This window comes from Manis javanica, chromosome 17, assembly GCF_040802235.1.
Source record: "Manis javanica isolate MJ-LG chromosome 17, MJ_LKY, whole genome shotgun sequence".
Taxonomy (NCBI): Eukaryota; Metazoa; Chordata; class Mammalia; order Pholidota; family Manidae; genus Manis; species Manis javanica.
Genome location: NC_133172.1, coordinates 28,824,898 through 28,850,659, shown reverse-complemented (window position 1 = coordinate 28,850,659; position 25,762 = coordinate 28,824,898). Strand labels below are relative to the sequence as shown.

General features: G+C 37.6%; 1 protein-coding gene across 4 annotated transcripts in view; it reads right to left on the bottom strand.

Annotated features, from left to right (window-relative positions):
- Positions 1–25,762, bottom strand: part of PHKB (phosphorylase kinase regulatory subunit beta) — a 337,121-nt gene that overhangs the window by 141,677 nt on the left and 169,682 nt on the right. For all 4 annotated transcript variants that reach the window (XM_036996511.2, XM_036996510.2, XM_036996512.2 and 1 more), the window contains one exon: positions 16,530–16,593. In XM_036996511.2, the coding sequence (XP_036852406.2) occupies positions 16,530–16,593 (64 nt within the window). The remainder of the gene's footprint in view (positions 1–16,529; positions 16,594–25,762) is intronic.

Sequence of the window (25,762 nt, the reverse complement as noted above, 5' to 3'; positions counted from 1 at the left end):
CACAGAACTCCCAACAGAAAGGATCCAAGGAGGACAACACCAAGACACATAGTAATTAAAATGGCAAGGATCAAGGACAAGGAAAGAGTTTTAAAGGCAGCTAGAGAGAAAAAGGTCACCTATAAAGGAAAACCCATCAGGCTAACATCAGACTTCTCGACAGAAACCCTACAGGCCAGAAGAGAATGGCATGATATACTTAATGCAATGAAACAGAAGGGCCTTGAACCAAGGATACTGTATCCAGCACGACTATCATTTAAATATGATGGCGGGATTAAACAATTCCCAGACAAGCAAAAGCTGAGGGAATTTGCTTCCCACAAACCACCTCTACAGGGCATCCTACAGGGACTGCTCTAGATGGGAGCACCCCTAAAAAGAGCACAGAACAAAACACACAACATATGAAGAATGGAGGAGGAGGAATAAGAAGGGAGAGAAGAAAAGAATCTCCAGACAGTGTATATAACAGCTCAATAAGCGAGCTAAGTTAGGCAGTAAGATACTAAAGAAGCTAACCTTGAACCTTTGGTAACCACGAATCTAAAGCCTGCAATGGCAATAAGTACATATCTCTCAATAGTCACCCTAAATGTAAATGGACTTAATGCACCAATCAAAAGACACAGAGTAATAGAATGGATAAAAAAGCAAGACCCATCTATATGCTGTTTACAAAAAACTCACCTTAAACCCAAAGACAAGCATAGACTAAAAGTCAAGGGATGGAAAAACATATTTCAGGCAAAAAACAGTGAGAAGAAAGCAGGGGTTGCAGTACTAATATAAGACACAAAAGACTTCAAAACAAAGAAAGCAACAAGAGATAAAGAAGGATACTACATAATGATAAAGGGCTCAGTCCAACAAGAGGATATAACCATTCTAAATATATATGCACCCAATACAGGAGCACAAGCATATGTGAAGCAAATACTAACAGAACTAAAGAGGGAAATAGACTGCAATGCATTCATTCTAGGAGACTTCAACACACCACTCACCCCAAAGGATAGATCCACCGGGCAGAAAATAAGTAAGGACACACAGGCACAGAACAACATACTAGAACGGATGGACCTAATCGACATCTATAGAACTCTACATCCAAAAGCAACAGGATATACATTCTTCTCAAGTGCACATGGAACATTCTCCAGAATAGACCACATACTAGCTCACAAAAAGAGCCTCAGTAAATTCCAAAATATTGAAATTCTACCAATCAAATTTTCAGACCACAAAGGTATGAAAGTAGAAATAAATTCTACAAAGAAAACAAAAAGGCTCACAAACACTTGGAGGCTTAACAACATGCTACTAAATCATCAATGGATCAATGAACAAATCAAAATAGAGATCAAGGAATATATAGAAACAAAGGACAACAACAACACGAAGCCCCAACTTTTGTGAGATGCAGTGAAAGCAGTCTTAAGTGGAAAGTATATAGCAATCCAGGCACACTTGAAGAAGGAAGAACAATCCCAAATGAATAGTCTAACATCACAATTATCGAAACTGGAAAAAGAAGAACAAATGAGGCCTAAAGTCAGCAGAAGGAGGGACATAATAAAGATCAGAGAAGAAATAAACAAAATTGAGAAGAATAAAACAATAGCAAAAATCAACAAAACCAAGAGTTGGTTCTTTGAGAAAATAAACAAAATAGATAAGCCTCTAGCCCAACTTATTAAGAGAAAAAGAGTGTCAACACAAATCAACATAATCAGAAATGAGAATGGAAACATCACGACAGACTCCACAGAAATACAAAGAATTATTAAAGACTACTATGAAAACCTATATGCCAACAAGCTGGAAAACCTAGAAGAAATGGACAACTTCCTAGAAAAATACAACCTCCCAGGAATGACCAAGGAAGAAACACAAAAGTTAAACAAACCAATTACGAGCAAAGAAATTGAAACAGTAATCAGAAAACTACCCAAGAACAAAACCCCGGGGCCGGACGGATTTACCTCGGAATTTTAAAAGACACACAGAGAAGACATAATACCCATTCTCCTTAAAGTGTTCCACAAAATAGAAGAAGAGGGAATACTCCCAAACTCATTCTATAAGGCCAACATCACCCTAATACCAAAACCAGGCAAAGACCCCACCAAAAAAGAAAATTACAGACCAATATCCCTGAAGAATGTAGATGCAAAAATACTCAATAAAACATTAGCAAACAGAATTCAACAGTATATCAAAAGAATCATACACCATGACCAAGTGGGGTTCATCCCAGGGATGCAAGGATGGTAGAACATTCGAAAATAAATCAACATCATCCATCACATCAACAAAAAGAAAGACAAAAACCACATGATCATCTCCATAGATGCTGAAAAAGCATTCGACAAAATTCAACATCCATTCATGATAAAAACTCTCAGCAAAATGGGAATAGAGGGCAAGTAACTCAACATAATAAAGGCCATATATGATAAACCCACAGCCAGCATTATACTGAACAGCGAGAAGCTGAAAGCCTTTTCTCTGAGATCGGGAACCAGACAGGGATGCCCACTCTCCCCACTGCTATTTAACATAGTACTGGAGGTCCTAGCCACGGCAATCAGACAAAACAAACAAATACAAGGAATCCAGATTGGTAAAGAAGTAGTTAAACTGTCACTATTTGCAGATGATATGATGCTGTACATAAAAAACCCTAAAGACTCCACTCAAAAACTATTAGAACTGATATCGGAATACAGCAAAGTTGCAGGATGCAAAATTAACACACAGAAATCTGTAGCTTTCCTATACACTAACAACGAATAAATAGAAAGAGAAATCAGGAAAACAATTCCATTCACCATTGCATCAAAAAGAATAAAATACCTAGGAATAAACCTAACCAAAGAAGTGAAAGACTTATACTCTGAAAACTACAAGTCAATCTTAAGAGAAATTAAAGGGGACACTAATAAATGGAAATTCATCGCATGCTCATGGCTAGGAAGAATTAATATCGTAAAAATCGCCATCCTGCCCAAAGCAATATACAGATTCGATGCAATCCCTCTCAAAGTACCAGCAACATTCTTCAATGAATTGGAACAAATAATTCAAACATTCATATGGAAACAACAAAGACCCCGAATAGCCAAAGCAATCCTGAAAAAGAAGAATAAAGTAGGGGGGATCTCACTCCCCAACTTCAAGCTCTACTACAAAGCCATAGTAATCAAGACAATTTGGTACTGGCACAAGAAAAGAGCCACAGACCAGTGGAACAGATCAGAGACCCCAGAAATTAACCCAAACATATATGGTCAATTAATATTTGATAAAGGAGCCATGGACATACAATGGCAAAATGACAGTCTCTTCAACAGATGGTGCTGGCAAAACTGGAAAGCTATATGTAGGAGAATGAAACTGGACCATTGTCTAACCCCATATACAAAGGTAAACTCAAAATGGATCAAAGACCTGAATGTAAGTCATGAAACCATTAAACTATTGGAAAAAAACATAAGCAAAAACCTCTTAGACATAAACATGAGTGACCTCTTCTTGAATATATCTCTCCGGGCAAGGAAAACAACAGCAAAAATGAGCAAGTGGGACTACATTAAGCTGAAAAGCTTCTGTACAGTGAAAGACATCATCAATAGAACAAAAAGGAACCCTGCAGTATGGGAGAATATATTTGAAAATGACAGATCCGATAAAGGCTTGACGTCCAGAATATATAAAGAGCTCACACGCCTCAACAAACAAAAAACAAATAAGCCAATTAAAAAATCGGCAGAGGAACTGAACAGACAGTTCTCTAAAAAAGAAATACAGATGGCCAAGAGACACATGAAAAGATGCTCCACATCGCTAATTATCAGAGAAATGCAAATTACAACTACAATGAGGTATCACCTCACACCAGTAAGGATAGCTGCCATCCAAAAGACAAACAACAACAAATGTTGGCAAGGCTGTGGAGAAAGGGGAACCCTCCTACACTGCTGGTGGGAATGTAAATTAGTTCAACCATTGTGGAAAGCAGTATGGAGGTTCATCAAAATGCTCAAAAGAGACCTACCTTTTGACCCAGGAATTCCACTCCTAGGAATTTACCCTAAGAATGCAGAAATCAAGTTTGAGAAAGACAGATGCACCCCTATGTTTATCGCAGCACTATTTACAATAGCCAAGAATTGGAAGCAACCTAAATGTCCATCGGTAGATGAATGGATAAAGAAGATGTGGTACATATACACAATGGAATACTACTCAGCCATAAGAAGTGGAAAAATCCAACCATTTGCAGCAAAATGGATGGAGCTGGAGAGTATTATGCTCAGTGAAATAAGCCAAGCGGAGAAAGAGAAATACCAAATGATTTCACTCATCTGAGGAGTATAGGAACAAAGGAAAAACTGAAGGAACAAAACAGCAGCAGAATTACAGAACCCAAAAATGGACTAACAGGTACCAAAGGGAAAGGAACGGGGGAGGATGGGTGGGCAGGGAGGGACGGGGGGGAAGAAGGGGGCTATTAAGATTAGCATGCATGAGGGGGAGGGAGAAAGGGGAGGGTGGGCTGCACAACACAGAGAGGACAAGTAGTGACTCTACAACATTTTGGTAAGCTGATGGACAGTAACCGTAATGTGATTGTTAGGGGGCACCTGATATAGGGGAGAGCATAGTAAACATAGTATTCCTCATGTAAGTGTAGATTAAAAATTTAAAAAAGAAAGGAAAGAAAGAAAGAAAGGAAAGAAAGAAAGAAAAGAAAGAAAGAAAGAAAGAAAGAATAGGGGGATTATTCCTTGACAGGATAAAACTATTGGTAAATCAAAGATCAACGCATGCTTTAAATATCCTTAATGTTGATCACTTAAAGGGTGTCAGATGATCAGCTATGGAGGTACTCTTTTCTGATAATATTTCTTTCTCTTCATTAAAAAAAAAAAAAAGCAGTTACTGTGTGCTGACCTCCAATGAGTTCTGCACAGTGGTATAGAGGGCATGTCAAAGTGTGGGCAAAGGGTCTGTTTGTTTCTATGCAGAAGATCAAGGCCTAGCTTGGATACCCAGAAAATGAACTAAGATACGATATGAGGAGGAGCTTCCGGCATCAGCACTCTCTGGAGGACTTGTGCCGGGGGGTGATCATCAAAAAGCCTCCACAGGTATCTGGACGATGCTGCGGTTGTGGCTGCATCCAGCCCACCGTCTCCTGGACTTGCCATAGGAATGAGGAGGGAGATGTCTAGGCTGGCATGTGCATACAGTGAGACAACGAATTTGACCAGATCTGTACTGTTGGAACTCAACCAGTAGTTGGGAGGGGTGCAAGTTGTAGCACTCCAAAATCTCATGACTATAGACTATCTATGGTTAAAAGAACATATAGGATGTGAACAGATCCCAGAAATGGGCTGCTTTAATTTGTCTGATGGTTCAAGTACAGTTGGACAATATCCATCATATCATAGATAAATTTTCACAAATGCCTAGGGTGCCTAAATGTTTTCTTGGCTTCACTGGAGATGGATGGTAATTATAGATTTGCTTTGTTTATGTCACCGTATTCCTATTATGTTAATATGTGTGTGCAAATTAGTTAGTAGTTTAAAACCTATACATACTTAAGGTACTATACAAGAAGATATGTCAAAGAAATAATCAATCCTCCCACGTTTCCTTCATATGCTACATCTATAGCTTTTCTTCTTCCTTCCTAATTACAACCCTTAAATAGAATTCATGCCTCATATCGAATTTGCTGAGTATCATAATTCCTCCAGGTGGTAAAGATACCTCGAGACAAGTGCTGAGCATAGAAGCCACAGGGCATAAATCTGCAAAGAAGTAAAAAGCTAACCTTTGCAAACAATATGGCTTCTCTCTCACTTACCAACGTTACAATTCCCTGTATGGCCCCGGAAGATGACTGGTTAGCCAGAGACGGGTAAGATTCCTCAAGGGAGGAACAACCTAAGACAGGCACAGTCGCAGGGGGGCCATCAGGTGAGAATTTGGGGATCAACAGAGGTGAGGCTCAGAACCTCACCCCCCCTGCTTTGAGAGAAATCTTCTGCATCCGGGGATGTCTTGCTGTCCTTGTCTAGCCTGGATTAATACTTAGTCCATAGGCACACACCTGATCATCTGATCATCTACATTTGCCCTCTTACAGCACTAAACTATGTTTTCTACCTTTATCTTGCATCTACCTACCACTTCAGCATTTTATTAAAAATAAAAATAATAATATTAATAATAGGAGAAATGTGGGATCAACATACAAATCAAGTACAAAAATCAAACGAATATTCATATTAGACCTGATTGTTTATAGGTCATAATGCACGATCAAAACCGAAAGTTTCTGTGATGACTGCCCTTCTACTGTTCACCATGTAAGAATTTATTCACTATGTAAGAATTCGTTCACCATGTAAGAACTTGTTCGTTATGCTTCAGAAGATTGGAGACTGACGAGAATTAGGCTTGTGATGGATTAATGATTGTACATTGAGCGTTGACACCCGTATACTGAATTTTATTGTGGTTAACAACCATTTGATCAATAAATATGAGAGATGCACTCACAAAAAAAAAAAAAAAACAAGATTTGAGGAACTGCAGCATCCTCTCTTCTAAGAAAAAAAAAATGTATTATGAAAAAAAAAAGTGTAGGCAAAGGGTCAGTTTGTGGTTATACAGAGGATCAAAGCCTAATTTGGCTACCCAGAAAATGAACTAAGATACGATATGAAAAAGAACTTCCAACATCAGCACTCTCTGGAAGACTCATACCAGAAGATGATCATCAAAAAACCCCAACAAAGATCCACGTGCTGCAACAGCTGTAGATGCACTCATCCCACCGGTTCCTGGACTTGCCATGGGAATGAAGAAGGAGATATCTAAGCTGGCCTGTGCATACAGTAAAGCAACAAATTTGACTGGATCTATACTGTTGGAACTCAACCAAGAATTAGGAGAAGTGCAAATTGTAGAGCTCCAAAATCTTACAACTACAGACTATCTATTGTTAAAAGACCATATGGGACGTGAGCAGTCCCCAGGAATGGGTTGTTTTTATTTGTTTGATTTCTCTCAGACTGTTCAAGTTCAGTTGGACAATATCCACCATATCATAGATAAGTTTTCACAAATACCTAAGGTGCCTAACTGGTTTTCTTGGTTTCACTGAAGATGGCTGGTAATTATAGGTCTGCTTTGGTTATGTAACTGTACTCCTATTATGTTAATGTGTGTGGGCAATTTAATTAGTAGTTTAAAACCTATACATACTGAAGTTACTCTACAAGAAGATATGTTATATGTTAAAGAAATAATCAATCTTCCCATGTTTTCTTCCACCTGCTACTTCTATAGCTTTTCTTCTTCCTTCCTAGTTACAACCCTTAAATAGAATTCGTGCCTCATATCGAATTTACCGAGTATCATAATTCTTCCAAGTGATAAAGATACCTCAAGACAAATGCTGGGCATAGAAGCCAGAGGGCATAAATATGCAAAGAAGTAAAATGGTATCCTTTTCAAACAATATGGCTTCTCTCTCACTTACCAATTTTACATTTCCCTGTATGGCTCCAGAAGATGACTGGTTAGCCAGAGACGGGTAAGATTCCTCAAGGGAGGAACAACCTAAGACAGGCACAGTCGCAGGGGGGCCATCAGGTGAGAAATTGGGGATCAACAAGGTGAGGCTTAGAACCTCACACCCCCTGTTCTGAGAGAAATCTGCATCCGTGGATGTTTTCCTGCCCTTGTCTAGCTTGGATTAACACATAAGCTACAGGCACACACCTGATCATCTACATTTGCTCTCTTACAACACTAAACTATGTTTTCTACCTTTATCTTGCATCTACCTACCACTTCAGCATTTTATTAAAAATAATAATAATAAAGAAATGTGGTATCCACATTTAAATCAAGTATAAAAATCAAATGAATATTCATATTTGAACGGATTGTTTATAGTTTATAATGCATGAGCAAAACTGAAAGTTTCTGTGATGACTGCCCTTATACTGTTCACTATGTAACTTATTAACTATGTAAGAATTTGTTCTCCATGTAAGAACTTGTTCATTATGCTTCAGAAGATTGCAGACTGACAAAAATTAGGCTTGGGGTGGATTAATGATTGTGCATTGAGCACGGACTCCCCCATACAGAATTTTATTGTTGTTAACAACCATTTGATCAATGAATATGAGAGATGCCCCCTCAAAAAGACAAAAAAAAGTACAGACTTCAAAAAAAAAAATGTCAAGAACCAAGTCTGCTTAGAGCAGTTGTTCTCATCAGTGGTTGCGTATTGAAATTCCTGAGAAGTATAGAAAAATCTCAACACCAAGGCCTCCCCCAGTCCAATTAAGTCAGTATCTCTAGGGGTAAAGCACAGGTAGCAGTATTGTTTTTAAATTCCTCAAATAATTCCAATGTACAGTGAAGAGTGGGAAATTATGGTTAGGGAACCTTACTGGCAGTATTTATAACTCAGCGTAAAAACACATAGTATAGCAATTCAGTGTTTTTAGAGCAATGGCTAAGAAATCTGTGAAAGCTTCTTGGGAACAGGAGATTGAAGCAGAGCCCTGAAAGATAAGTAGTTAGGAAAGGTATGAGATATATGTTAAGGTAGTAGGTGGAGGGGGTGCACACTAGAAATGTAAGCAACATATACAATGTCACGATGGCACAATTGCGAAAAAGAGCTGACCACTAATTTATAACACCTGACCTAGACATACCACTCTATTCACCCCACTATATGGTATGCCATCGAAGGCAGAAAAGCAAGACTTGCATCTTTCTAGAATGCTGCTGTACCACTCTGGTTAGAACACAACTCCTTTCAGTCTCGCTGAGATATTCTCTAGAGGTTTTTCAGTTCAGTCTCTTCATTCTTCTTCTTTTGTATCACCAGTACTTCATAGGTAAGAGGTAACACTATATATAGAGGGTTTAACATCTGCTTTTTTAATTTATTTAATTTATTTTATTTTGTTATCATTAATCTACAATTACATGAAGAACATTATGTTTACTAAGCTCTCCCCTACCCCAAGTCCCCCCCCAAAAACCCCAATACAGTCACTGTCCATCAGTATAGTAAGATGTTATAGAATCACTACTTCCTCTTCTCTGTGTTGCATAGCCCTTCCATTTTCCCCATCCCCCCACATTATACATGCTAATCATAATACCCCCTTTCCTCTTCCCTGCCCTTGTACCTCCTTGCCCTCCCATTCTCCCCAGTCTCTTTACCTTTGGTAACTGTTAGTCTATTCTTGGGTTCTGTGATTCTGCTGCTGTTTTGTTCCTTCAGTTTTTCCTTTGTTCTTATACTCCACAGATGAGTGAAATCATTTGGTATTTGTCTTTCTCTGCTTGGCTTATTTCACTGAGCATAATACCGTCTAGCTCCACCTATGTTGTTGCAAATGGTAGGATTTGTTTTCTTCTTATGGCTGAATAATATTCCATTGTGTATATGTACCACATCTTCATTATCCATTCATCTACTGATGCACACTTAGGTTGCTTCCATTTCTTGGCTTTTGTAAATAGTGCTGCAATAAACATAGGGGTGCATCTGTCTTTTTCTAACTGGAGTGCTGCATTCTTGGGGTAAATTCCTAGAAGTGAAATTCCTGGGTAAAATGCTAAGTCTATTTTGAGCATTTTGAGGAACCTTCATACTGCTTTCCACAATGGTTGAACTAATTTACATTCCCACCAGCAGTATAGGAGGGTTCCCCTTTCTCCACAACCTCATCAACATTTGTCATTGTTTGTCTTTTGGATGGTAGCCATCCTTACTGGTGTGAGGTGATATCTCATTGTGGTTTTAATTTGCATTTATCTGATGAGTAGTGATGTGGAGCATCTTTTCATGTGTCTGTTGGCCACCTGAATTTCTTCTTTGGAGAACTGACTTTTCAGCTCCTCTGCCCATTTTTTATTGGATTATTTGTTTTTTGTTTGTTGAGGTGCGTGAGCTCTTTATATATTTTGGATGTCAACCCTTTATCGGATCTGTCATTTATGAATATATTCTCCAATACTGTAGGGTACCTTTTTGATCTATTGATGCTGTCCTTTGCTACGCAGAAGCTTTTCAGCTTGATATAGTCCCACTTGTTCATTTTTGCTTTTGTTTCCCTTGCCCAGGGAGATATGTTCATGAAGAAGTCACTAATGTTTATATCCAAGAGATTTTTGCCTATGTTTTTCTCTATGAGTTTTATGGTTTCATGACTTACATTCAGGTCTTTGATCCATTTTGAATTTACTTTTTGTATGGGGTTAGACAGTGATCCAGTTTCATTCTCGCACATGTAGTTGTTCAGTTTTGCCAGCACCATCTGTTGAAGAGACTGTCATTTCCCCATTGTATGTCCAGGGCTCCTTTATCAAATATTAATTGAGCATATATGTTTGGGTTAATGTCTGGAGTCTCTAATCTGCTCCACTGGTCTGTGGCTCTGTTCTTGTGCCAGTACCATATTGCCTTGATTACTATGGCTTTGTAGTAGAGCTTGAAGTTGGGGAGTGAGATCCCCCCCAGCTTTATTCATCTTTCTCAGGATTGCTTTGGCTATTCGGGGTCCTTGGTGTTTCCATATGAATTTTTGAACTATTTGTTCCAGTACGTTGAAAAATGTTGTTTGTAATTTGATAGGGATTGTATCAAATCTGTATATTGCTTTGGGCAGGATGGCCATTTTGACTATATTAATTCTTCCTAGCCAAAAGCATGGGATGAGTTTCCATCTGTTAGTGTCCTCTTTAATTTCTTTTAAGAGTGTTTTATAGTTTTCAGGGTATAGGTCTTTCACTTCTTTGGTTAGGTTTATTCCTAGGTATTTTATTCTTTTTGATGCAATTGTGAATGGAATTGTTTTCTTGATTTCTGTTTCTATTGGTTCATTGTTAGTATATAGGAAAGCCACAGGTTTCTGTGTGTTAATTTTGTATCCTGAAACTTTGCTGTATTCCAATATTAGTTCTAGTAGTTTTGGAGTGGAGTCTTAACAGTTTTTTATGTACAATATCATGTCATCTGCAAATAGTGACAGTTTAACTTCTTCTTTACCAATCTGGATTCCTTGTATTTCTTTGTTTTGTCTGATTGCCGTGGCTAGGACCTCCAGTACTATGTTAAATTGCAGTGGGGAGAGTGGGCATCCCTGTCTGGTTCCCGATCTCAGAGAAAATGCTTTCAGCTTCTCGTTGTTCAGTATAATGCTGGCTGTGGGTTTATCATATATGGCCTTTATTATGTTGAGTTACTTGCCCTCTATTCCCATTTTGCTAAGAGTTTTTATCATGAATGGATGTTGAATTTTGTCGAATGCTTTTTCAGCATCTATGGAGATGATCATGTGGTTTTTGTCTTTCTTTTTGTTGATGTGGTGGATGATGTTGATGGATTTTCGAATGTTGTACCATCCTTGCATCCTTGGGATGAATCCCACTTCATCAGATGTTGTACCATCCTTGCATCCCTGGGATGAACGGTGAATGATCCTTTTCATATATTTTTGAATTCGGTTTGCTAATATTTTGTTGAGTACTTTTGCATCTACATTCATCAGAGATATTGGTCTGTAGTTTTCTTTTTTGGTGGGGTGTTTGCCTGGTTTTGGTATTAGGGTGATGTTGGCTTCATAGAATGAGTTTGGCAGTATCCCCTCCTCTTCTATTTTTTGGAAAACTTTAAGGAGAATGGGTATTATATCTTCTCTGTACGGCTGATAAAATTCCGAGGTAAATCCATCAGGCTGGGATTTTTTTTGGGGGGTGTAGGTTTTTGATTACTGCTGCAATTTCTTTGCTGGTAATTGCTTTGTTTAGATTATGTGTTTCTTCCTTGGTCAGTCTTAGAAGGTTGTGTTTTTCTAAGAAGATGTCCATTTCTTCTAGGTTTTCCAGCTTGTCAGCATATAGGTTTTCATAGTAGTCTCTAATAATTCTTTGTATTTCTGTTGGGTCTGTTGTGATATTTCCTTTCTTGTTTCTGATTCTGTTGATGTGTGTTGATTCTCTTTTTCTCTTAATAAGTCTGGCTAGAGGCTTATCTATTTTATTTATTTTCTCAAGGAACCAACTCTTGGTTTCATTGATTTTTTCTATTGTTTTATTCTTCTCAAATTTGTTTCTTTCTTCTCTGATCTTTATTATGCCCCTCCTTCTGCTTTTGTTCTTCTTTTTCCAATTTTGATAATTGTGATGTTAGACTATTCATTTAAGTTTGTTCTTCCTTCTTTAAATGTGCCTGGTTTGCTCCATATTTTCCTCTTAAGACTGCTTTCACTGCATCCCACAGAAGTTGGGGCTTTGTGTTGTTGTTGTCATTTATTTCCATATATTGCTGGATCTCCATTTCAATTTGGTCATTGATCCATTGACTATTTAGAAGCATGTTGTTAAGCCTCCATGTGTTTTTGAGCCTTTTTGCTTTCTTTGTACAATTTATTTCTAGTTTTATACCTTTGTGGCCTGAAAAGTTGGTCGGCAGAATTTCAATCTTTTGGAATTTACTGAGGCTCTCTTTGTGGCCTAGTATGTGGTCTATTCTGGAGAATGTTCCATGTGCACTTGAGAAGAATGTGTATCCTGTTGCTTTTTGGTATAGAGTTCTACAGATGTCTATTAGGTCCATCTGTTCTATTGTGTTGTTCAGTGCCTCTGTGTCCTTATTTTCTGTCTGGTGGATCTGTCCTTTGGACTGAATGGTGTGTTGAAGTCTCCTAAAATGAATGCATTGCATTCTATTTCCTCCTTTAGTTCTTTTAGTATTTGTTTCACATATGCTGGTGCTCCTGTGTTGGGTGCATATATATTTGTAATGGTTGTATCCTCTTGTTGGGCTGACCCCTTTATCATTATGTAGTATCCTTCTTTATCTCTTGTTACTTTCTTTGTTTTGAAGTCTATTTTGTCTGATACTGGTACTGCAACATCTGCTTTTTTCTCCCTTTCGTTTGCATGAAATATCTTTTTCCATCCCTTGACTTTTAGTCTGTGCATGTCTTTGGGTTTGAGGTGAGTCTCTTGTAAGCAGCATATAGATGGGTCTTGTTTTTTCATCCATTCAGTGACTCTATGTCTTTTGATTGGTACATTCCTTCCATTTACATTTAGGGTGATTATCAATAGCTATATACTTATTGCCATTTCAGGCTTTAGATTCATGGTTACCAAAGGTTCCAGGTTACTTTCCTTACTATCTAAGAGTCTAACTTAACTCACTTAGTATACTGCTACAAACACAATCTAAAGGTTGTTTTCTATTTCTCCTCCTTTTTCTTCCTCCTTCTATCTTTATATATTGGGTATCAGAATCTATACTTTTTCTCTATCCCTTGATTGGCTTTGGGGATAGTCAATTTAATTTTGCATTTGCCTTGGAATCAGCTGCTCCACCCTCCCTACCATGGTTTTACTACCTCTGGTGACAGCTATCCAACCCTAGGAACACTTCCATCTATAATAGTCCCTCCAAAATAGATTCAAGAGATGGTTTGTGGGAGGTAAACTCTCTCAGCTTTTGCTTATCTGGAAATTGTTTAATTCCTCCTTCAAATTTAAATGATAATCTTGCTGGATAAAGTAATCTTGGTTCCAGGCCCTTCTGCTTCATGGCATTAAATACATCATGCCACTCCCTTCTGGCCTGTAAGGTTTCTGCTGAGAAGTCTGATGTTAGTCTGATGGGCTTTCCTGTATATGTGATCTTATTTCTGCTTCTTGATGGTTTTACCAGTCTGTCCTTATCCTTGATTTTTCCCATTTTCATTATTGTGTGTCTTGGTGTTGTCTTCCTTGGGTCCCTTGTGTTGGGAGATCTGTGGAGTCTCCATAGAGAGACTATCCCTTCCCCAGATTGGGGAAGTTTTCAGCAACTACCTCCTCAAAGACACTTTCTATCCCTTTCTGTCTGTCTTCTTCTTCTGGTATCCCTATAATGCAAATATTGTTCTGGTTGGATTGGTCACACAGTTCTTTCAATATTCTTTCACTTTAAAGACCCTTTTTTCTCTCTGTGCCTCAGCTTCTTTGTATTCCTCTTCTCTAGTTTCTATTTCATTTATTGTCTCCTCCACCATATCCAACCTACTTTTAATACCCTCTATCGTGCTTTTCAACAATTGGATCTCTGACCTGAATTCATTCCTGAGTTCTTGGATGTCTTTCCGTACCTCGATTAGAATGTTGATGATTTTTATTTTGATCTCACTTTCAGGAAGAGTCATGAGGTCCATATCATTTAAATCTTTCTCGGGAGTTGTATTAAGAATCTTACTCTGGACAAGGTTCCTTTGGAGTTTTATGTTGTATATGGCGCCCTCTCATGTCCAAAAAATTCTGGAGTTGCTCAGCCCCTGAAGCAATGTTGGGGGTTGCAGGGGAGCTGTACTGGTACCTGGGAGGAGGAAAGAGGTGTTCCCTGCCTCCTGGCAGCTGTGCCTGTCTCCACTGCCTGAGCCAGTGGGCCGGGCACACAGGTATAAGTTATTGTCCCAGAGCAGCCGTATATGGATACCTGCTTTCCACCAGTGGCCATAATCCCAGTCTCCCAGGAACTCTGTCTGTATTAACTTTCCAACCTGGTAGTCATGTGAGTCTCATGAAAGTACCATGAAATGTAGGTTTGTGCTCCCAGAGCAAATCTCCAGAGCTAGGTATTCAGCAGTCCCAAGCCCTCCACTCCCTCCCTGATCAGTTTCTTTTCCTCCCGCTGGTGAGCTGGGGTGGGGGAAGGGCTCCGTCACCCTGTTTGGTGAGGTCTGCTCTTTTCTCCAGGTGTGTGCAGTCTCACACTGTCCTCTTTCCTGTTGCTCTCTCAGGATTAGTTGTGCCTATTAAATTTTCTAATTGTATCCAGTTTTAGGAGGAAGCCTCTGTCTCTCCTCTCACGCTGCCATCTTTTATGCTAAGCTTTTTATTTGCATGAAAACCTTCTGAGTTACATCTTTGTGTCATTAATTCTACTGTTTAGATGAGGAAGCTGAGACTTAGGTAAATAACTAGCCAAAGTCACATAGCTCACTGGTGGGAGTATAAAGCACATAGTGATCCTGTCTCTTAATGTCATTTCTTTATGCCACATTAACCTTCTACTTTTTCCTTCTTTCCTCCTTCCCTCTCTCCCTTGCTTCTTACTTACTACCTATCTCTAATTCTCTACATACACATACGCATTCATATACACACACAAACACACATTTATATAAATGTGTTGAGAATGAGGCAGGAAAACACACACATTTAAATGGGTGTGTCAGGAATGAGGCAGAGATAAAAAGGAAATGAAAAGTAATGAAAGATATATGTCGGTTTTCCATGAGAATGTTGTCTCTTCTAGGGAGAGAGAAATGTTGATACAAGCAAACAGAACATTTCTAGAGGCATCAAGAATCTCTAGTAGAGACATAATATTAATACTCCTGATTTTCAATAGGCTTATACACCCAAATCTCCATGAGCTCTGATCCATCCAAATCTCCAGCCACAATTTGGGAGAGAACAAGAGTGTGATTGACAGTCACATTGTGAGCACCCAGAATGAACTGCTGCTTCCCTCTCCCTAATCCTTTCAAGTCAATGGGCATTTTTCATTCTTCATGTACTGGATATAACCAAAGTCTGTCTTCCAGAGGAAGTTGGAGTGAAGAGAAGAGAATTTATGTATTTGGGGAGGGGCAGAGAGGTAGTTATCATGCTAGAAACCAAAACTTTCTTAAATTGAAGATAATCACTATAACAAAAAACATGTCACATTTTGCACATATGCATAACTTCCTAAAATAGATCTTCACTGACTTAGAATCTTAAATGCTTAAGCTTAATTATAATGTGAGTTGGAAACTTCCTTTGCCCTCCCATCTTAGGAAACTTGCTAAAAAAAATTAGTCAGCTCCTTGATCTAGAGAAGTAACCTGTATTCCTATATTTTATTGCCTTCCACTGACAACTCAGTCAGGGGTCAGAAACTGGTTGAGGATCTTATTAAAATTTAAGACAACCATCAGTTTCCCTTTTGTCCCAAAGAAAATGAGAATTGGACACATAATTACATCCAATTGAGGGTTAAGCTAGGATCAAAGTTTCCAATTCTTTGGATGCACACATCATTGCACTGATTCCCCTCAGCATGCAATATACATTAATACACATTAAATTGAAACCAACATGAGAACTGACATGGAAAATATGTGGTATTTAATGCCAGGAATATTTAAAAATGTGAAAGTTCAACAACACACTTGAGGGAAAATGAGATTCTTTATGAAGAGACTTTTTAAAATTAAGCAATGCTTTTTAGTCAGAAAACTAAAATTTAACCGGCAAGTCATATTCAAAAGAAAGGTTGTTCAACCATGGGTTGGCAGATAAATTTCAGACTTTCTCTGATCATAAGGAGTGAGTTGATTATGAATTACCAAATTAACTGAACATGCAATTCAAAAAATAATCAAAGTTTGTTGTTTTTATTGCTGTTGTTTTACCTGGTTGCCAAAGAGGTTGAATCCATTAATTGCTTCTAGAGCTGCTTTTGCTAAGCCAACAGAGCTAAAAGAGAAAAGGAAATAGTTTATAACTCATATATCTGGTTGCAAAATAAGAACCATTATCTGATGAATATTCACAAGCAAGTTTATTAACACTTACAATAACTTCCATCATAAAAATTATATCTAAAAGATTTCAGTCTTCTGGGAAAAATATTTCTAAGTTCACCTTGATCTAGACAAATGGTCTTACTACTGAAGGAAGTAGTTTTAATTCCAGTATCATTTCTATTCACTAAGTCAAAAAAAAAAAAAGATGAACTTTAGAGGAAGGTGTGATGATATGAACACAGTAATAACCAGGCTGGGCATCATTAGTTAAGATCAATTTAACAGAGCTTTTCTGACATCAATTGTGAACCTTAAAAAAGATTTTGCATGTCGTACACCAATCAGAGTGTAGTTTAATATACCCATCCACATACTCTTTGCTCAGAGTCCAATAAATAGGAATTACTTTATGTTCACAGAACTGATCACCATACCTCTCATTTTTTGTTATATTCTTCTCTTTTGTAATGAAATGTGGCATTTCATATCTTATGGCATTAATATCATTTAAAAATAATGATCTGTCAATCATTTCAGCATTTCTCTAAAGCAGTGATTATCAAAATGTGATCTCCAGATTAGTAGCATTACCTGGAAACTTGTTGGAAATGCCATTCTCATTTCTCTCTGGGAGTGGGCCAGGGCCCAAAAATCAGTATTTAAAAGCCCTCTGTGTGTTTGAGCATGCTTTAAATCTGAGAACCACTGTCTTAAGCTATTCATGTCATCACGATCTACATTTTCTATGGGTTGTTTATATGAAATGATCTCAAGGAAGTGTTATTTTTATTACAGGATAGTAAATAGGTGGGAAACATTTTTAAATATATGGATGGGAAGGTGGAGCAGACATAATTTTCCCTATTCTTCTTACTAAGTACAATTAAAAACCCTTGACATTACATAAACATAATCATAAAAAGACTCAGAAAGATAACAAGAAGGCATACTGACTAGGAGCCTTGAGATTCTAGGAACAATACTGTGGTAAGTTCCCTGAGTTTCCTTATTGTCTCGTGTATATCAGACTTAGAGCTGAGGTAGCCATCAAATCGGAAATGGCAGTCAGTGAATAGAAAAAAAAAAAAACCAATTCAAGCCTGCTCTGTCTAGTCAAAGGAACAGAAAAAAGGCAGTCCAGCAAAACAGAAAACTGATAGACTATAAGCACTCAGGAAACACTGTGGCCCTACCCCAACCCACTCCTGTAAAGGCTGAGTGGGAATCCTAGACTACTATTATATTACTGAATCTATAATGAGGAACACACCCAACCTCCAAACCTCTCAGCTGTGGTATTGTCAGATAAGCCTAAGGAGGAAGCCAAAACTTTCATTCCTAATGGGTGGTAAGAAGTCTCCTTTCTCATACCATAGTGTCAACGGAGATCACATATAGAACCTAGACTTCCACTCCCATCCATGAGAAAAAAGGTGAAGCTCCCCTTCCTGCTGGGAGGCCATCAGTGAAGGTCCAGTGGAGAGTGAGGACATTCACTACTGCCCAGCTCTCAATAAGCCACAGCCTTTCCCTATCATGTAACTAGAGGCCAACCCGGTATCAGTAATGAGGGATATAATAGTAATAGGCATGAAATAGGAAAAGAAGGCATAAAATATCCTTCCCTGCTAGGAAGGCAGAAGCAGAAGCCTATTGGGGAGCTAAAGATTCCACCCAGACCCAACAGTTATGAGGAGTCTCTGTCCTGAGTGTCAACAAAAAACCTGGCTTTACATTCTCAACTGGCAGTAACAGGGTGATGCCTTTCCTTTCTTTGCCTGCCAAAATAGTGTCCAAAAAATACAGCTAAAATGGAAAGTTAAATACGACCCACAGTCCTATACTACTCAAAATGTTCATGTCTCAATCAAAAATCACTTATCATATTTAGAACAAAATAGATTTCAAACTGATTGAAAAAGAACAATAAGTAGATGCTAATACTGAGATGAAAGAGATATTAAAATTTTCTGACAAAGGTGTAAAGCAGCCATAATAAAAATGCTTAAATGAGCAATTATGAATATGACTGAAATAAAGATAGGAAGCCCAACTATGAAACAGTCTTGGCAAAGTTTTTAAAACTGAAAAATACAATGATCAAAACAAAAAGCTTAGTGGACAGGATTGATGGCAGAATAGAGAAGACAGAGAAAGAAGTCAACTAGAAAATAAAACAGAAATACCCAATCTGAACAAAAGAGAGAAAATAGACTGAAAAAAAATGAAGAGAGCCTCAAGGACCTGTGGGATGATAACAAAAGATCTAACATTCATGCCACTGGACTTCCTGAAGAGGAGGAGAAAAAGGGCAGAGCTAAAAAAAATGTGCTTGAAATAATTACAGAAAACTTCCCAATTAGTAAGAGACAAAAGCCTACAGATTCAAGTAGCTGAGTGGAACTCAAAATAGAATAAAATAAAACTATCCAGGAAAGAGTACATCATAACTTCTGAGAACTAAACACAAATTAAAACTCTTGAAAGTAGCCAGAAAAAACACTTTACCTAGTGAGCGAAAAACAAATCACATTAAACTACTTATAAGACACCATGAAGGTTAAAAGAATGTGGAACAAGAATTTTCAAGCATTGGAAGAAAAACTGTCAACAAGAATCTTATACTAACAAATACATTCATTTTTATATTTGTTTAAGCAAGACAGTCTTATTCTTGGATGAAGGAAAAATAAGAGATCTATCACCACCAGATCTACACTAAAAACATGACTAAAGTTAAGTTTTCAAAACAGAAATGAAATGGTTGAAAGGAAGAAGGAAAGAAAAAAAAGAAAACAACCAACCAACCAACCTTAGGACAATTAAAAAGGAAGAAAGAATATGGTAAGCAAAAATAAAGGTATATAGAATAGACTTTTCTTCTACACTTGAGAAAATAATTAAATTATGCTTGACAGTTACAGCAGAAGTTAAAACACTGTCGTTTAAAATGTACATGGAAGAAATATTTAAGATAAATATATTATAAATGGGGGAGGGTAATAAGATATAAATGGAGGCAAGGTTTCTTCATTTCCCTCCAACTGATAAAATGAGTTGTGTGTATATAATACAATACTGAGAGCAATCACTAAAAGCTGTACAAAAAGATACATTCAAAATCACTACAGATAAATCAAACTGCAATTCTAAAAAATGTTCAAGAACCCACAGGAAAGTAGGAATAAGAAAAAAGGTAAGTAAAAAACAGAAGGCACAAACACAAAAGAAAGATAAAAAAAGCAGATGTAAGGCCAAACATATCAATAATTACTTTAAATATAAAAGGTATATATCAATAAAAAGAAAGATTCTGGCAGTTTGGTTTAAAAACATGACCCAACCATACACTGTTTACAAGAAACTGGCTACAAGTATAACAGTATAGGTTGCAAGTAGAAGGATGAAAAAAGAAATATGTGAACATTAATCAAAAGAAAGCAGCAGTGACTATATTACTGTCAGATGAATAGACTTCAGAGCAAAAAAAGTACTAGAAACAGAGAGGGATATTATAATGATAAAATGGTCAATTCACCAAGAAGATATGGCAATCTTAAATGTGTAGGCACCAAAACAGCTACAAAATGTGAAGCAAAACTGCTTGAACTCAAAGGACAAACACACAAAAAACACAATTATAGTTGAAGACTTTAACACTCTTCTTTCAATGATTAGAACTAGACAGAAAATGAGCAAGAATGTAGAAGAACAGGATCTAATCATTTTTGGAACACTCTTGCTATGGACTGAATTGTGTCCCTCCGAAATTCATATGTTGAAGCCCCAACCCCAAATGTGATAGCATTTGGAGAGGGGGCCTTTGGAAGGTAAACTGTTTAAGAATAGGTCATGGGTGGGTGCGTCCCTGAAGATGGGATTAGTATCTCTACAAGAAGAGAACAGAGAGCTTGCTTTTTCTCTCCATCTTTGCCAGGAGAGGATACTGCAGGAAGGTGACCATCTGCAAAGGAGTCCTCACTGAAAATTCGAATTGTTTGGCACCTTGGTCTTAGATTTTCTTGCCTCCAGAATTGTTGAGAAATAAATTCCTGTTGTTTAAGCTATCTAATTTGTCATGGCAGCCTGAGCTAATACAAGTGTTCTACGTAACAAATGCTGAGTACACATTTTTTTCAAGTACCCACCAACATGCCAACTACCCACCAACTGTACTACTGAACATTTATATCAGATAAGTGAAAACTTTTGTTCACACAAAAACATGTAAAAACCTTTGTTTCTGGTTTTGGTTTCCTGTGGTTTACAAGTTATATCAAAGTTTACAAATGACTTACAACTATGTTTTAAGAGTTTTATAGTTGTATAGGCTTTTAATCAATTTCCAGTTAATTTTTGTATATGGCATGCAATGGGAATCCAATTTCATTCTTGATCTTTATACACTGATCATCAATGTATAAGTTTATTTGTGGACCATCAATTCTATTCTTATACCTGTATTTGTTCTTATGCCAGCACCACACTAACTATTGTAGCATACTATTGTACATGTAATAAGCACATTATTACAGCAAATTTTGAAATTGCAAAGTATGAGTACTCCAACTTCGTTCTCTTCTAGGGTTGTTTTGGCTATTCTGGGTCCTGTGCATATCCATATGAATTTTAGGATCAGCTTGTCAATACCTGCAAAAAAGACATTTGGATTTTTGATATAGATTATGTTGAACACAGGATATCTTTCCATTTTTGTATGTCTTCTTTAATTTCTTTCAGTATTTTTTTGTGGTTTTCAATGTGCAAGTCTTGTGTTTCTTTTGTTAACCTCTTCTACTTTTTTAAAATGAGGAAACTACAGCTCCAAGAGATTAAGTGTAGGTGGCTTTCAAATTCATCCTTACTTTTTCTGTGGTGAAAACTCCAGTCCCTGCTAGAATCTGTGCTAACCATTTACCCTGGTTTTCAAGAACAATTGGCCCAATAATCTGTGTTTAAGATAGTGTCTTATTGGCTCATATCTACAGTCTAGAATTTCACAGCCAGTGAAGGAAGTCCTTGATGGTTCCAGTACTTAATGAATGGGTTAAACAAACTTCCTAACAACTCACACGGTATTGCTGATATACAGAAGAAAACAGCAGCAGTCTTTTTACATATCCAAAATTATTTTAAAGAAATTACCTGAAAACTGAAGGAATAAAGTCCAAGTGAAAAATACATGGTGCTTGAAAACATGTCTGCAAATTCTTTGCCACTCTTCCCACCAAAAGGTAGATCTTATTCCCTGTCACTGGAGTATGGCCTGGTTATTACTGACTCCAGCATATAAGATGTGGGGGTAGTTATACAGCATGAGTTCTGAGGTTGTCATAAAAGGCAATACAGCTCCCATCTGGCCATGTCTTTGGAGATGCTGGCCCTTGGAATGCAGCCACCATGTTGTGAGGAAGCCTTGTAGAAAAACTTTACAAAGGTTTCTTGGCAGACAGTTCCTGCTAGGTCCCAGTCAACACTGACACGCAAGTGAGGAAAACTTTAAGCTGACTCCAGCCCCAGTCACAACTGACAATGAGAAACCCTGAGCATGAATCACCTAGCTTAGTAACCCTCAGAAACAGAAGAGTTAGAAATATTAAGACATTGTTGTTTTATGCCTCTAAGTTTGGAGTGGTTTATTTGCAACAAAAAACAGAAAATAATCTAAGTCAGGTTCCTAAGTCTGTCACATACCCAAATCTATTAGGCCAATCATACCTAGCTTTGTATACTCCAAATGGAAACCAAATAGTACATGCACAAGAAGTCCAGACTCCTAGATCCTAAAATTAGAACCTATATTTGGACAGTACATTAAAAAGCATTCATTTTCAACTGTTTTTCTTGCTTAAGAATTTGTTCCCAATGTCCTGGAAGTTCTCCATTAGACCTCATTACACAAACACTTACGTGAATTTAACCAAGTAATACCAGAAAATATGAATATATGTGTCAAGACTGCAGTATTTTCAGAAATGAGAGAAAATAATTTATTTAAAAGGCAAATACATAAAAGAAAATTCTGTACTGGAGAAGATACATAATGTAGGCAGTCCAAGTTCAGTCTTTACCAATGGTGCAAAAAGACAGCTAAGGGAGGAATTTGGAAAATGTGTTCTAAATAAAGCATTACAAAAGAAATAAACATTGTACCTGAACTACAGTAAATGCTGAATTCTTTCCAAACACATTCCTTATGTGATCTTACATTTTACTGGCAAATATAATACATATGCTGTAAGAATTAAAAATATTTTAAAGGTACAAGACATTCTCAGAAAATTATTCTATTATTAGCTAATGAATAAATTAATATATGGTGATAATATGAATAGGACATTCAGCAATTTTATTTTTGCATGGTATTACCTCAACACTCACTAAAGAGGGCTAAAATAAAATGACATTTGCTTGGGAGGTAGTTTGTAATAAAGTGGTTTGTTATATAAATCAAAGTTCTTATAAAAAAGATAATAGGTTTGGAATAGGTAATTTATAACCCACTGTGGAATCTAAAAAATTAACTGGCAAGCCTGAGAACTAAATTTACAATCTCCTGTTCATTAACACTAAGCTTTAACTCCCTGAGCTACCCAAACATATTTCCTGAAAGAACAAGGACTTTCCAATACTATGGTTTTAATGGGTTCAGTACAGCAAAAATACACAAAATGATGTAGAATGTGTGCAGAGTTGCTTTTATCATAGCTTAATGAGTGGAACATCACAAATGATTTAAAAAGACTAGTTACTTTAAATAACAAGTACAGTATGGAATACAAAGGTCAGTAAAAGCATCTTAAATTGAGCAAAGTGGTATTATGGTGGTTACTTGATATTTTAGTGATGGCTTTCTTTTCTGAAGTCAAGAAAATAAAACATAAAACTGTAAAAAATAACAAAAACCTTGGAAAATAATATTTAAATTGCTTCTATAAAGATTATACTGCAAATACAAGATTTTAACAAAGTAAAAAAAGGAAATTGTGTTGTTAAATGTGAAGTTCTATTTAGAAGTCAATGTTTGAAAAGCTTTTCTTTCCATTTGGGCCTATAGCTACATGACTAAGTTATTAAGTATAGAGAAGTCAAAATTATGTTTGGGATTCAATTTGCATTTTATAGAAAACTCATCTCTTCTCCAAAACAAAGAGTTTTGGTTTAAAGGGATAATAGTTAGCCCCAAAGAGTATGATAATCCTTAAAAAATGAGGAGAGGAATATACAAAGATTAAAATACTTGAATTAAACTTGGAGCAGCTGAAAAGACTAATTGGCTATGTAACTCTGAGGGATAAGAATTAGTGCTACAATAAATAGGTACAAAAATAATACATGGAAGATAAATCAAATCAAATAATGTATGAGTTTTAAACATATGGGAATTTATTAAAAAGCTTAGAGATGGGACTTAGGATTAAAGATGGCGGTGTGAGAGGTGAGACAGAAGCCTCCTCCAAAAAACACATATAATATCAAAATATAATTAATGCAACTAATCCTGAAAGAGCAACAGGAAATAAGGTGGCACAAGACTGCATACACCTGGAGAAAAGAACAGACCTCATGGAACAGGGTAATGTACAAAAGCCATGATCCAGTGAGACCTAAGCCCTTCCCCCACCTGAGTTCACCAGAGGGAGGAAGAGAAACAGAGCAGGGAGGAAGTGGAAGCCTAGGACTGCTGAACACCAGCCCTGGAGATCTGCTCTGGGAGCATAAACCAACATTGCATGATGTTCTGGAGATTAGTGGGGTGACAAAGTTAAGACAGGTGGAATACCTGGAGAGACTGTGATTCCAGCAGCCTGTGAAAAACAGGGATCCACAACTGGCTGCTCTGGGAGGAAAGAAAGGTGGGAAGTCTGAGAGATTTACTAATAGTGAGAGGGCTTCTAAAGAGGCAAGGATTGCACAGAGCTTACTGCTCAGGAGAAAGGACATTTGGACAAAATTGTCAGGGTGCACTCTGCCCATGAGGTTGGAGCTTCAGGCACTCCATCCCCTAGGCTCACTATGCATCTCCAAGGCACCCACTATGATACAAAGCCTGCTGCGCCTTCCTCCCAGCCAGCCTGTACCGGCTCACAAACTGGCAGCACCTGCCCTAACATCAGGAAAGCCAGAGGGAAGCCCCGAATACTGCAGCTACAAACTCAAAGCATAGAGGCTTAATACCTGTGTGCTTGGCCCATGGGTTCTGGCAGTGGAGGGAGGCATAGCAGCTGGGAAGCAGGAAATAGCTCTTTCCTCCTCCCAGGCACCAGTGCCACTCCACTGTGACCCCTGACATCACTCTAGGGGCTAAGCAGCTCCAGAGAGTAGAGCTTCTGCACACTAGAGGGTGCAACATACAAATATGAAATGTCAAAAGAACCTGGTTCAAACCAAAACTCCACAAACACCAGAAAAGGTGTCAAGTGAAACTTAACTCATCGATCTCCCAAAAGAGATTTCAAAATGAAAATCATAAACATGCTCATGGAGCTACAGAAAAATATTCAAGAACTCAGGGATGAATTCCGGATGGAGATCCAATCATTATGCAATACAGTATGAGAAATAAAACATACAATGGAAGGACTTAAAAGGAGATTATATATAGTGGTGGAGATGGTAAATGGAACAGAAATTAGAGAAGACGAATAGAAAGAATTTGAGGCACAGAGAGAAAAATGGATCTCTAGAAATGAAAGAATATTGAGAAAACTGTGTGACCAATCCAAATGGAACAATATTTATATTGTAGGAGTATCAGAAGAAGAAGAGACAGAAAAAGGGATAGAAAGTGTCTTTGAAGACATAATTGATGAAAACTTCCCCAGTCTGGGGAAGGAGATAGTCTCTCAGCCATGGATGGGTACAGATCTCCCAAAACAAGAGACCCAAGGAAGACAACACCAAGACAAATAATAATTAAAATGGCAGAGACCAAGGATAAGGACAGACTACTAAAAGCAGCCAGAGAGAAGAAAAAGATCACATGCAAAAGAAAGCCCCTCAGCCTATCAAAATACTTCTCAAAAGAAACCTTACAGGCCAGAAAGGAGTGGCATGAAATATTTAATGAAGCAGAAGGGCCTCGAACCAAGAATACTTTATCTGGCAAGATTATCATT